Here is a 13,399-nt window from a genome sequence, read left to right on the forward strand (position 1 = left end):
TTATTATGGGATGACAAATATGCAAACAGATCATAGACCCACTTTACAAGGAGGAAAGGGGAAAGTCAGAGAATTTAAATAACTTCTCCAGGGGCACAAGCCAGGTAGGGGCAGGGCCCTCATTCTGACTTGAGTCATGCTCGCAGCCAAGTGTTGCCATGACGTAGCTGCTGGCACTGAGCTGGGTGGTGTGGACAATGCCCAGTGAGCAGGACGGCAGTCACATTGCTTGGTTATCCCAACTCCTTCAGTGAATCTATGTCCCTCCCTACAGACCATAGTTTCTACCCTTGAGGAGGAGGATGACCCAATCATGGGACCTTCCACAGTAGGGTTTTTGTTTGTTTGTTTTGTTTTGCCTTCTCTATTATGTAATCAGCTGAATAATGGCCTCCCAAAGATGTCTACACCCTAATGCACAGGACCTGTGAGTATATTACTTTATATAGGACAATAAGAATTAAGATGTTCTCAAAACACTACTGAAAAAGTGAGTCTAAACCAATGATTCTCAGCCTGGGACAATTTTCCCCCTTTTGATATTTGCAAATGTTGGAAGACATTTTGGGTTGGTGGGAAGATGCTACCAGCTTCTAGTGGGTAGAGTCCTGAGGTGCTGCTAAATATCCTGCCATGCAGAGGTGAAGAATGATCCAGTAAAGGATGATCCAGCTCCAAATGTCAGTAGTGCCTGGGGTGAAAAACTCAGTATGGAGCAAGTGCTCAGAGCAGAGGTGAGATAAAACTCTTGCCTGAGCCCAGCTGGCATGGCTCAGTGGTTGAGTGTCGACCTATGAACCAAGAGGTCAGAATTCGATTCCTGGTCAGGGCACATGCCTGGGTGGGGCATGCAGGAGGCAGCGAATCAGTGATTCTCTCTCATCATTGATGTTTCTATCTCTCTCTCCTTCTCCCGTCCTCTCTGAAATCAATAAATATATTAAAAATAAAAATATAACTCTTGCCTGAGCTTTCAGAATGAATCTTCAGATGGTCTCACATTGTACTTACTTACACCCAATGTACAGGTAAGGAACCCAAGGCTTAGAGAAGTCAAGTCACTTGTCCAAGGTAGCAGCTAGAAAGAAGCAGATGCAGGATTTAAACCCAAGTGAGCTCGATTCTAGCGCCTGCTCCTTCACCCCACTGCTGATGGTGCATTCTCCTAATTACTTTTGTGACCTTGGACAAGTGAGATGTGTCCGAGAAAAAAACTCGGAGAAGCTAAAAATCATGCTCCCGGTAACACTAGAGAATAATAACCATGGCCAGGATTCAGAGGCAAGTCAGTTTCTCAGCTGCAAAACCTCCCTTGCAGTGTTGATTGTGAAACTGAAGAGGCGTCATGTATGGGAAGGCACTGGGTCATGGGAGGTACAATTGCTCTCTGGACATTCTCCTTCAAGGGGAATGGAGCACCCAGGACCATCTGAATTAAAAGCAGTTACTTCATGTTCTTGGGAAATGGTGACTCATTAAAAGCAACCAGCCATTTCCCATTATATTCACGGTATAGCAAGAAGGCGAGATGCTTGGTACATCCCATAAGATGTTTGGGGGTTGAAATTAGCTTCTTCCCTACATGAATGATTGATGACAATAAAAGGCAGGGTGTCGCCAGGAGCCTTTGAAATGCATCAGGATATCCGCTTCCCAGTAATTGGGCCTCAGATGTATTTCCCGGTGTGTAGACTCTCTGTTGGGTTGATGCCAGGAAGATGTGCCTGTGCATACAGACTCCAAGGACTGGGTCCTTGACAGAGGATTGATGAGGCCCCCTTTGGCTCCTCCTTTCAGAGCAGGCATGGGTCTGTTGGAGTAGGACTGCAGTCGTACCTAAAGGGGCAGAGGAGTGGCCCAAATGAGCAAGAAGTCTGTAGTTTCCAGAGCTGATGATCCCAATTTTGTTTCTTCCCCCACATTAGTCTGGCTTCTTCCAGGGAAAGGAAATGTGATGGTAGTAAGAATGATACCGACCACTCTGTGTCATGCCGAAGCACTGCACCAAGCACTTGATATGTTATTTAATTTTATCTCCATGGTAGCAAGTCTATGAGGTAGGAGTTACTGTCCCATTTTATAGAAGAGGAAAGTGAGACTTGGGAATGTTAAGTAATGGGTCGAGATCATGCAACTGGTGGTAGAGCCAGGACTTGAACCAGAATCTGTCCAAATCTACTGTCAAGAGTAATGCCGGTGTTCTTGTCCCAGCATCAAGAAGGGTTCAGGAATCTGGAGAAGGCTGTGCGTAGATGTTAAATAGGAATCCAGAGACTAATAAAGAGTCCAGAGACGAAATATAATTTTGATAGGCCTTTGGGGGTCAGAGGAGCTTAGCTAAAGGAGCTAAGATCCAAGATCTTAAGTCTAAGGCCTTAGGTTTTCCTCGTCCCCAGGACCTCATGCTTTTTATTAACACAACTTGTCCTCAGGCGGGGCAGAGATAAACACTTCAAAGGGTCAGGGTTTGGTACAGAGTCCATTGTCAGAATGGGGGAATTAGCCTATGGCTGTTCAGGTGTTTGGCCAGTAGGAGGCAATAACATGTAGATTAAGATGCCCTTTAACTGTCTGGCAGCCACAATCAATTTAATGTATCCTATTCAGGTTTGGGGAAATGCCTTTAGCCAGTCCCAGATGCAGCCCTGCTGTGCATGCTGGAATTGGTCTCCGGCAGAGTAAGCTGCTGGTGAGCCAATGACCAGCACAGAGCACTGAAGCAAATTTACTCTCTGACATGTAAGCCCCGTGCTAGAAAATCAGCTCCAGGAGGGCACAGCTTTTGTCTGTTTGGTTTCATTCCTCTTGGTGAGAGCAGTATCTGGCATGAAACAGGCTTTCAATGCATATTTATTAAGTGAATAATAAGAGCAAATATTATACAGAGAGTTATGGAGAGAACTTTGTATGTGCCTGGCACTTACATGAATTTCCTAAGAGATGTGTATGATTTTCCCAGTGTTGCAGATGAAGAAATGGAGGGCAGAGTCTCAACTAATGGGATCAAGGTCAGCATGAGAGCCAGCCCGGAGACCCCAAAGTCCATGCTCATAACTGCCCCCTTTGCTTGCCCTCTTTAAGGACTTATTTGGTTTCCACGGCGCCTGCACACACCAACTATTTTTTCTTTATTCTCTCCCCCCCCCCGCCTTGCTCGTTATTTTAAAATGTTTTTTATTGATTTTTTACAGAGAGGAAGGGAGAGGGATAGAGAGTTAAAAACATCGATGCAAGAGAAACATCGATCAGCTGCCTCCTGCACACCCCCCACTGGGGATGTGCCCGCAACCAAGGTACGTGCCCTTGACTGGAATCGAACCTGGGACCCTTCAGTCCGCAGGCTGATGCTCTATCCACTGAGCCAAACCAGTCAGGGGTTGCTCATTATTTTAAATCTGTCTTGAATAGGTAACACCTGCCATAGTAAAATTTCAAACAATACAGCTAGAAGTAATGCATCCACATCTTGGTGATGTTAACAGTGAACTAAGTGAAGGATATACAGAGAATCACTGTAGTATCTTTGCAACTTTCCTAGTAATCTAAAATCAGTCCAAAATAAAAAATGTGTTAAATAATCCAAACAGTAGAAAAGGGCATATTAGGTAGAAGGTGATTCTCCCCAACACAGACCCCCAGCCCCCCACATCCTCCAAGGCAGCCACTGTGGCCCTTTTCTCCTGTGTCCTTATGAATAGGTTTTAAGGATGCTGGACACCTAATAAATGATGTGGGAATGAAATGAATGGGCCCACCTTCATTTAATTACCTGGGTGATATCAGCGAGTTTGAAATAAGGACTCAACATGGATGATTCATCTTTGGATGAAAAACTTGACAAATGGTTGAGAATTGTCCTTCAGGCCTGAGTTATTTATTTATTTATTTATTTATTTATTTATTTCTGAGTGCTCATTTAATTTCCAGTGAGAATTCAAGAGTTTGGCTCACCGCTGCTTGTCAAAAGACCCTAAGAACTGCATCCTGTCGCGTCATTCCACATCCTATCCCACATGCAGAGGCTGACCTAAAGGACCTCTAAGACCCATCCAACACAAAGCAATGGGATTCCATTCTGCAGCAGCGTTCTCGGGGGTCGGAGGGGTATCCTAGTGGTACACAGATGCTTCTAGCATCAAATACCATTGAATTACATTGTGGGAAAAGTACTCTCTTTTCCAATTATCAACCTTTGTGATTACCAAAGAAGAAAGTCTCAATTTGGTGTTTTGTTTCTAATGCTTGTCTAGTACTTGCTAACTGTCTAATACTTGCTAATTCACCTTATTAAGAAAGAAAGATTAGGCTTCAATCTGAGCCTTGAGCCTACAGTATTTAGCTAGAATTTGATAACATCACTGTATTTCCATTGAATTTATTTTTATGGATATTTTCTAATTTTGCCAAGTGATAGGGACTTATTATTATGGACAAAATGTGAAATTCCCTTTAAGAGGCTTATTTGAATTTTTTTATAGTCTATGTAAAGAAATATTGAGTAAATGATAGCATAGACCAGTAATGGCGAACCTTTTGAGCTCGGCATGTCAGCATTTTGAAAACCCTAACTTAACTCTGGTGCCGTGTCACATATAGAAATTTTTTGATATTTGCAACAATAGTAAAACAAAGACTTATGTTTTTGATATTTATTTTATATATTTAAATGCCATTTAACAAAGAAAAACCAACCAAAAAAATGAGTTCGTGTGTCACCTCTGACACGCGTGTCATAGGTTCGCCATCACTGGCATAGACAGTATATTAGTCTGCTCAGGCTGCTGTAACACAATTCCATAGATTTAGGTGGCTTAAGTAACAGACTTTTATTTCTCATGGTTCTGGAAGCTGGGAAGCCCAGGGTGAAAGCACTGGCAGATCCAGTGTTTGGTGAGGACCCTCTTCCTGGTTTGTAGATGGCTGCCTTCTTGTTGTGTCCTCACTTGGTGAAGAGCAGAGAGAGGAAGCAAGCTCTTGTGTCTCCTCTTCATCACGGGGGCCTCACCCTCATGAACTTATCTAACGCTAATTACCTTTCAAAGCCCCCACCTCTTAATGCCATCACATTGGGGGATAGCATTTCAACAATTGACTTTGAGGTGGGGAGATACAAACGTTCAGTCCATAGCAGATGGTACATGGCTGTGATGAATTCTGTGCAGTGACTCAGAGTTTGTTCTGCAGCCCTTTGACCTACAGCATGATTCTTTGGAATCACACAGACCTGAGTCTGAGTCCCAGCTCTGCCACTCATAGGTCAAGTGATTTTGGCCAAACACTTAGGATCTTTCTGAACCTCATCTTCTTAATCTCTAAAGGGAAGGTGTAATGATAATACCTACCTGCTAAGGTGTTTAGAAGTGGTTGGCTCACAGTAAATAAATGCTTAATATGAGTGAGTTCTGGAGCATATTCCAGGTGCATACAGTTATGAAGCAGAAACATAAGCAGGGGCTGTTTAGGGGACCGTGGGCTTAAATTCCTACTCTGAGCCATGGTTAGAAAAGACAGGCCAGGGAAGACTTCTCGTCGGTCCCCAGAGTTTTACCCTTCTCAGCTATATTTAAGTTACAGGTTTCTGGGAGATTGCCACCCCTGTCTCTGGGCAGCTTTACATTTTTTGAGATAAATGACTAAGCCTGCTGGCGCGTCCCAGTCATGCCCGGTGTTCGGCTCGTGTTCGCTGGTGCTTCAGCACCCATGAGGCATGCGTCTCCCTGGTGTGGCATTTGGGGATAAAAGATGGATTTAGCTGCTTCTTCCCCCAGAAGTGACTCAGCTCCTGGAGGCTCAGTGACAGCAATGGCAGTTGGAGCCCTGGGGCCTTCCGTGCCTTAGTGCTTTGCTCTGTCTACACAGCAGCTGGGCTCTGCCTGGAAACGGGTAGTAGGGCCTCATAAAGACTGTCTTCTCTAGCCAGCCTGAAATGCTGCCTGTCTCCTTCCAGGATTTGTCCTCCTCATGGACACATGCGTGAGCAGCTGTTGGATGCCTGCCTTCTAGCTGAGAAATGTTGTCGAGGAGGTTTCCATCACACTAGCTCTATCACACAAATTCACACGGAAAAGCAACCCACTATGCATGAGATTCATTTATTCATGCCCTATTCCAGCGTTTCTCAGAATCCGGTCTGAAAACCTCCTGCATGAAAGTCCCTGGGGATAGAGACAGAGAAGCCGCCTTTTTAACAAGCTCCCCAGATAATCAGCATGCCTGGTAATACTTGAGAACAGCTACTGTCCATGTGCCTAATGCAACAGAATATATTCAGTTCTCTGTATTGTTAAGATGATGATGTCTTAAGTGGGGAGATAGTTCTTAAATGAATATGACTGATTACAAAAAGGGCTTTAGAGCAGGACAGATCTGGAGTTAAATCTTACTCTTTTCCTGAGCCTCAACTTGCTCACCTGTGAAATGGGGATTCTGTATTTACCACACAGGCTGTTTTGAGAATCAGAGCCTGGCATGTGACAAGTGCTCAATAAATGTTAGTTATTATTGTTACTGTATAAACCTGTAGTGGTTTTTAAAAACACTTTAAACGGGGGAAATTATAGCATCTACTATCTAGGGCAGGGGTTGGCAAACTTTTTCTGTAAAGGGCTAGGTAGTAGATATTTGAGGTTTTGTAGGCCACATGATCTCTGTTGCAGCTACTACATTCTGCTGTTGTAGTGCAAAAACAACCATAAATAACATGTAAATGAATGAGCATGGCCAGTGTTCCAGTCAGACTTTACGTACAAAATCATGCCAGGGACTGGATTTGGCTTATAGGTATTGTGAAGATAAATGAGATATGGTTTAGAATAAGCCTAGCACAGTGGCTGGCACAGAGCACTCGCTACAAGAAAGGATTCTAATTAATTTATATCTGATTTTGAGATCTAGGCTTCACTCCATTCTCCAGGGGAAGGAAAGTATCCCTGATGGAGTCTTTTCAATAGAGGCATCATCCTCATTCTTTGCCCAAAGTCAAAGCTAAATGTTCATCTCAGCACCTGGAGCCTGGCAGTGCCATCACCTCCACCCTCCTCCAAGCACGGAGGTAAAATGCCAACCCATGGGGTGTGATTAATTCTCTTGTCACACACTTTGCTCCAGGATGTTTTGTCATTTTCAGCATCTGTCCCATGGAAATCAGGTTGCCCCATCTGAACCGTGATGTGAGAAACCCATTTATATCTGCAGGGTCATTAACCATGAGCTTTTGCATCCTCAAATATCTTTATCCCTCGCCTGGAGGCTGTATAATGTGGTTAAGAGAAAGAGAGAGAAAGAGACAGAAGGAGAGACAGACCTAGGTTTGGATTCTGTCTCTGCAATGTTTGAGTAGTGCAATGTTGGTCAAGTCACTTTCCTTCTCTAAGCTTCAGATTCATCATTTGTAAACTAGGGATTAAATGGGAAAATATATATAAAGCCTCAGCACAGTGTAACACACAAGAGCTATTGAACTTCATTTTGCAAACAAGAAAGTGATGCTAAGTGATAAAGGGGGCTCATTCAAGGTCATATAACCAGTGATTGGCCTCAGATCAAGGATCTCCGACTGGCCCTCAGCTGGTTGTCACCATGCCCCATCCCCTGGCCACTTCCAGGGATGGGACTCCTGCTGCTTCATGTGACTAAAGCTCTTGAAGAATGTGACATCACTCTGAGGTAGCATGTGAGCCTGTGACCATTCATCACTGCAGGGCTAAGTAGTGCTCTCCCAAAATTCATATCCACCCAGAACCTCAGACCTTATTTGTAATAGGGTGTTTGCAGAGGCAATTTAGATAAAGATTGGCCTGGCTACCGTGGCTCAGTTGGTTGAGTGTCGTCTTGTTTCTCTCTCTCTCCCCCTTCCTCTCTCTCTAAAAATTAATAAAAACATTTTTTAAAAAAGATAAAGATCAGCCCTAGCCAGTTTGGCTCAGTGGATAGAGCGTCGGCCTGTGGACTGAAGGGTCCCGGGTTCAATTCCGGTCAAGGGCAAATGCCCGGGTTGCAGGCTCGATCCCCAGTAGGGGGCGTTCAGGAGGCAGCCAATCAATGATTCTCTCTCATCATTGATGTTTCTATCTCTCTTTCCCTCTCCCTTCCTCTCTGAAATTAATAAAAATATTAGAAAAAAAATAAAGATCAAAACAAGATCATAGTGGACTATGGTGGGCCCTAAATCCAATGAGGTGGGAAAGGGCAGAGAAGGACACATAGAGCTACAGGGATGAAGGCCATGTGAAAACAAAGGCAGAGGTTGGAGCAATGCTGCCACAAGCCAAGGGTTGCGGGAGCCAGAAGGATCTGGAAGAGGCAAGGAAGAGTCCTCCCCTACAGCCTTTGGAGAGAGTGTGGCCCTGCAGACACCCGATTTGGGACTTTGGCATCCAGAACTGTGAAGGAAGACCTTCCTGTTGTTTTAGCCACCCAGTTTGTGGTGAATTGTTCTGGCAGCCCTAGGACTTGTAAGATGCGAATAATTAGGGTATTGGACTTAGAACACCTGTCTGGGCAAAGGACAGAGATGATGAGTCAAGGAGTGTGCATTGTGGAGGCACACATGTGCTCAGCTTTGAGCTTTTGTTTCCTTAATCTGTAAAAAAGAGAACATCCCAATCCTGCTGGCTTGTGGGGAGGATAAAGAGATGGCATGAAAGAGTGGGCCCAGTGGTGATAACCAAAATGATTGTAACCATGCATTGAGCATGGCATGCCTCTGTTAATTCAGTTCTCACAACTGCCCTTTCTGGCTGGGTCTCTTAGTATCCTCATGTTACAAAGGAGGAAACTGAGTCATGAGAGGTTAATTAAGACCACACAGCTAGTGAGAAGCAGAGCTGAGACTCAAACCCAGGCCACCTGACTTCAGAACATCCCTACCTCCCATCCCTAAATCACCACCACCCTATATCGTCCTGTGCTCAAAGTTGGTGCTCCTTGAAGCTGGTCCTCTAGCCTAGTTGGAACCCAGGACACAGTAATGCTCAATTCATAATAATATTTTAATCTTGTTTTTTCTCCTATCCTCCTTCCTCAAGCCAGGCCTTTTGATTAGTGGAGAGGTGGATTGAAGGGTATGGCAATTTACCAAAAATCTGACATCTAGTGAAGAACTCTGGGTCAGGAGATTCCCACAGATGACAAAGCAGTTGTGCAGGCTTTTGGGAGTGGGGCCTCTTCTGAGATCCAAGCAGGCAGGAACTAACTTAGGGAGGTCTGTAATCACAGTCCCTGGGCAGGTGTACTGGGTCAGGGCTCCAGGTTATAGAAGGGAGACAGGTAGAGAGGAGGCAGCTTTCCAAACCACTGGCTGGGATGTAAGGAAAAAGACAAATGCAGGGTAGCAGCACTGAGGGGCCAGGTGTGGAAGGAGTTAGCCGATGTAGGTGATGTGATGTTGGCCTTAGAATGGAACAAGAACATCCCCTCCCCTGGGACTCTTTCTCTACCTAGGAAAGGCCTTAGAATATTGCATCCTTTGCAGGATTCCCTCTGGAAATGTGGGCTAAAGGAATCTCTTAGATGCACGCAGAGATTTAGTTTTGAGAATGCTCATCACAGGCCTGTTTATAGTGGGGAAAAATAGAAAACAACCTAACTTTCTGGGGGTTGGTGAAGTGATTCATGATACAGCCACAAATAGAAAACTACACAGCCTTTCACACTGCTGCTGGGGAAGAACATCTGAGGACGTGCAAAAATGCTCACGATATGTTATTAAGTAAAAAAGAGCAGGTAGGAAAATGTGAGACCCTAACTTTATACAGTATGACAAAAACCAGACCTTTAAAATAGTGAATGTGTCTATATATATAAAAGCCAAGTGATCAGAATGACCAGAACAACTGGTCACTATGACGTACACTGCGGCCGGCCAACTGGCCCAATCAGGGGCGAAGCCAGTCAACCAACCTCCACAGCACGAATTCGTGCACCAGGCCTCTAGTATATATATAATCCTATATAATAAAGAGCTAATATGCTAATTAGACCAGATGGCAGAACGACCTTCCAGAACCACCTTCCAGAACCACCTTCCGTGACCAGTGGGTAGGGGGTGGGGCGCAGGGCTGTGAGGCAGCCGGGACTGTGAAGGCCTACCCTTGCACAGATTTTGGGCATTGGGCCTCTAGTTGTATATATGTGTGTATGTGTATATATACATATATATGTAGTGTCTTTCTCTATATAGATGATAATGTATATGTGGTAATATATATGGTTATATATGTTTTAAGTATGTTTTTAATATATAGCAATATATACACTGAGTGGCCAGATTATTATGACTGGCCAGATTATTATGACCACCCCATCAGTACTTCGTTGGGCCACCTTTTGCCTTCAATACTGCGGCGATTCTTCTTGGCATTGACTCCACGATATGTTGAAAGGTGATGCGAGGGATCTGACACCATGCCTGATGAATAGTACTGTCCAGTTCTGTGAGATTTGATGGTTGTGGAACCAGCTGCCTGATGGCTCTTTTAACTTTGTCCCACAAATGCTCAATTGGATTGAGATCTGGTGATTGTGGGGGCTACCTAAGCAAGGTAAAGTCTCCCTCATGTTCTTGAAACCACTCCTGCACAATACGAGCACCGTGGCATGGCGCATTGTCTTGTTGGAAGAAGCCATCTCCATTGGGATACACCATCAACATAATAGGATGAACTTGATCAGCAACGATACTTAGGTATGTTGTGCTATTCAGACGTTTATAATGGTCTGGCCCTCTAGCAACTTCAGCGTGAAATTATAGCTAATTTGCCTACAAACGTCAGGTGGTCATAATAATCTGGCCACTCAATGTATAACTAACTATAAATATAAAACCAGATGACTTTCCATCAAAATGTGGATAGTGGGTCTCTCTGGGGATTGTGGGAGTGGAGGACTTTTTACCTTGTTATTTTTTGCCTGTCTGTATTACCTGAATTTTCTACAACAAACTTGTATTATTTTATATTACTCTTGCTTACATTACTGAGTATTCCTGTAAGGTGATAATTAATGGTATTACTATAAAATAATTATTATAAAACTTTCTTCTGTTTAAAGTTGAACTTGGTCTTGGGGCTGGAACCTGGCAAAGTGGCCATGGTTTGGGGGAGCAGAGACTCAGGAGCCGGGAACAGCCAGGGACTGTCAAGGCCACAGACACTATCGTGAGCAGGTTTTGGTGAGCCCACCTGAGCCTCCATGTGCCATCATAACAGCGTTCCCACTGAAAAATGTGTTTTCCAGTTTCCAAAGGGCCTTCTGGAAAACACACACGTGCAGTGAAAGCTGAGATCCGAGTGCCTTTGCGTGTGTGAAGGTCACTGGGTCGAGTCTGGTCCCTGAAATGAGGAAATCCTTGCAAACCAGTGTACACTTGGGGCCTTGACCCCTGCGTTTCATGTCTCCCACACAGGTCAGCTGGACATCATCTCCATGGCAGAGACAACCATGATGCCAGAGGAGATCGAGCTGGAAATGGCGAAAATCCAGCGTCTCCGGGAAGTTTTGGTCCGACGGGAGTCAGAGCTCAGGTTTATGTGAGTGTCTGGGGAAGCAGCCGAGAAAAAAAAGGGGGGTTCAGGGGGAGGATACCTGAGAAGCTAACATTTACTGTTTATTACTGCATGCCAGGCACTGCAATAAAGGCATTAGGTACATTACCAAAAAAAAAAAAAATCTCATTTGATTCTCACTACCGCCTAGAGAAGTAGGTATCATAATCTGGTGTTTTAAACAAGACCCTGAAGTTGGATTGAATTCAGGACAGTCTGACTCCAAAGCCTAAGCTCTTTCTATGTTTCATTGTGAGGAGATGTGGAAGGAGACAGACGGGGGTGGGGAGAGGTAGGGGTGGGGGTGTGGTGGGGACCAGAGGTGGTGCCCTGTGCTGGGGTTGTTAAGAGCACACACTTTGGGTTCAGATAGGCCTGAGATTTTTAAAAACAATGCTGGGTGAGATTGGGCAGGTTATTTAGCCTCTCTTCATTTGTAAATTGGGGGGAAATAATAATACCTCTCTCCTGGGATCTTAGCAGCCTTAGAGTCACATAATTTGAAAATCTGTTGTCTACAGAGCACAGCATTCCTGAACAATTACAGGTAGTCTTTTTAAAAAACTATAATTTTAAAAATTGAACTCTGAAGAGAAACAGTGAGAGTTTAAAAGCAAAACAAAACAAAAACAGACCGTTTAAGAGAAAAATTTCCTACACCGCCTGTCAGCTCCCAACACAAACTCCACTCAAAGAAGCAGCAACATGACACATTCCAGGCATGTGCTAAGCTCCTCTCACCCATTCTGTCACCTGTTTCTCTTAATGCCATGAGGCCGGTTTTGGTTTTATCTCAGTTTGTGGATAGGGAAACTGAGGCTCAGGCAAGTTAACTTGCTCAGGGCCTCCCAGCTAGTAAACGGGGGAGTTAGGATTGAGATCCAGCTCTTCCTGCTTTCAAAACCCATATTCTCACACTTACATTTTATGCCCTTCTTTCTCACCCCATGAAATGGACCTCAGTATTAATAGTGGCCATTTATGTAGCTCTCTGTATGGGCCAGACCCTGTGCTAAATGCACATGCACGATTCCTTCTCATGGGAGCCCTTAGAGCAGTGGTTCTCAACCTTCCTAATGCCGCGACCCTTTAATACAGTTCCTCATGTTGTGGTGACCCCCAACCATAAAATTATTTTCGTTGCTACTTCATAACTGTAATTTTGCTACTGTTATGAATCGTAACGTAAATATCTGATATGCAGGATGTATTTTCATTGTTACAAATTGAACATAATTAAAGCATAGTGATTAATCACAAAAACAATATGTAATTATATATGTGTTTTCCGATGGTTTTAGGCGACCCCTGTGAAAGGGTCATTTGACCCCCAAAGGGGTTGTGACCCACAGGTTGAGAACCGCTGCCTTAGAGGAAGGTTCTAGAACATCTCCCACTTTACAGATAAGAAACATCCTCTCTTTCATCTGGTAATATGACAAACTAATACATGGGTATTTGGAAGCAATCCCTTCCTCCCCATGGTTTTTTCCTCCCTAAAAGAATTCGGAGTATTGTCTGTATGGGAGAAGTATCAACTCAGACCACATGTTCTATTAGGTCAGGTGGTTCCAACAACTGAGATTGCCAAGATTGGACATGATGACTTTGCAATGCCTGGGGGTTAGCAAGTGGACATGAGTGACAGGAAGTTCTGCTTCTGAGTTTGGCGTGTAGGGGAAACCACTGAACTAAAAATACAGATTAGGGGCTCACCTGGATATTGGCAGTTACTGAATTCAAGTAATAGGTACAGTCACCCTACATAAAAGACAGTGACAATCCAAGTATAGGATCTGGGGAATGCTAAAATCTCCATGCTGCTCCTCCTTATGGATGAAGTTGGGTTAAGGGGG

General features: G+C 44.3%; 1 protein-coding gene across 1 annotated transcript in view; it reads left to right on the forward strand.

The window, feature by feature from the left end:
- Positions 1-13,399, forward strand: part of CUNH16orf45 (chromosome unknown C16orf45 homolog) — a 92,440-nt gene that overhangs the window by 43,399 nt on the left and 35,642 nt on the right. Inside the window, exon 2 of the mRNA XM_006101657.3 lies at positions 11,405-11,528. Coding sequence (XP_006101719.1) covers positions 11,405-11,528 — 124 coding nt within the window. The remainder of the gene's footprint in view (positions 1-11,404; positions 11,529-13,399) is intronic.

The sequence above is a fragment of the Myotis lucifugus genome, unplaced genomic scaffold (assembly GCF_000147115.1).
Source record: "Myotis lucifugus unplaced genomic scaffold, Myoluc2.0 scaffold_376, whole genome shotgun sequence".
Lineage (NCBI taxonomy): Eukaryota > Metazoa > Chordata > Mammalia > Chiroptera > Vespertilionidae > Myotis > Myotis lucifugus.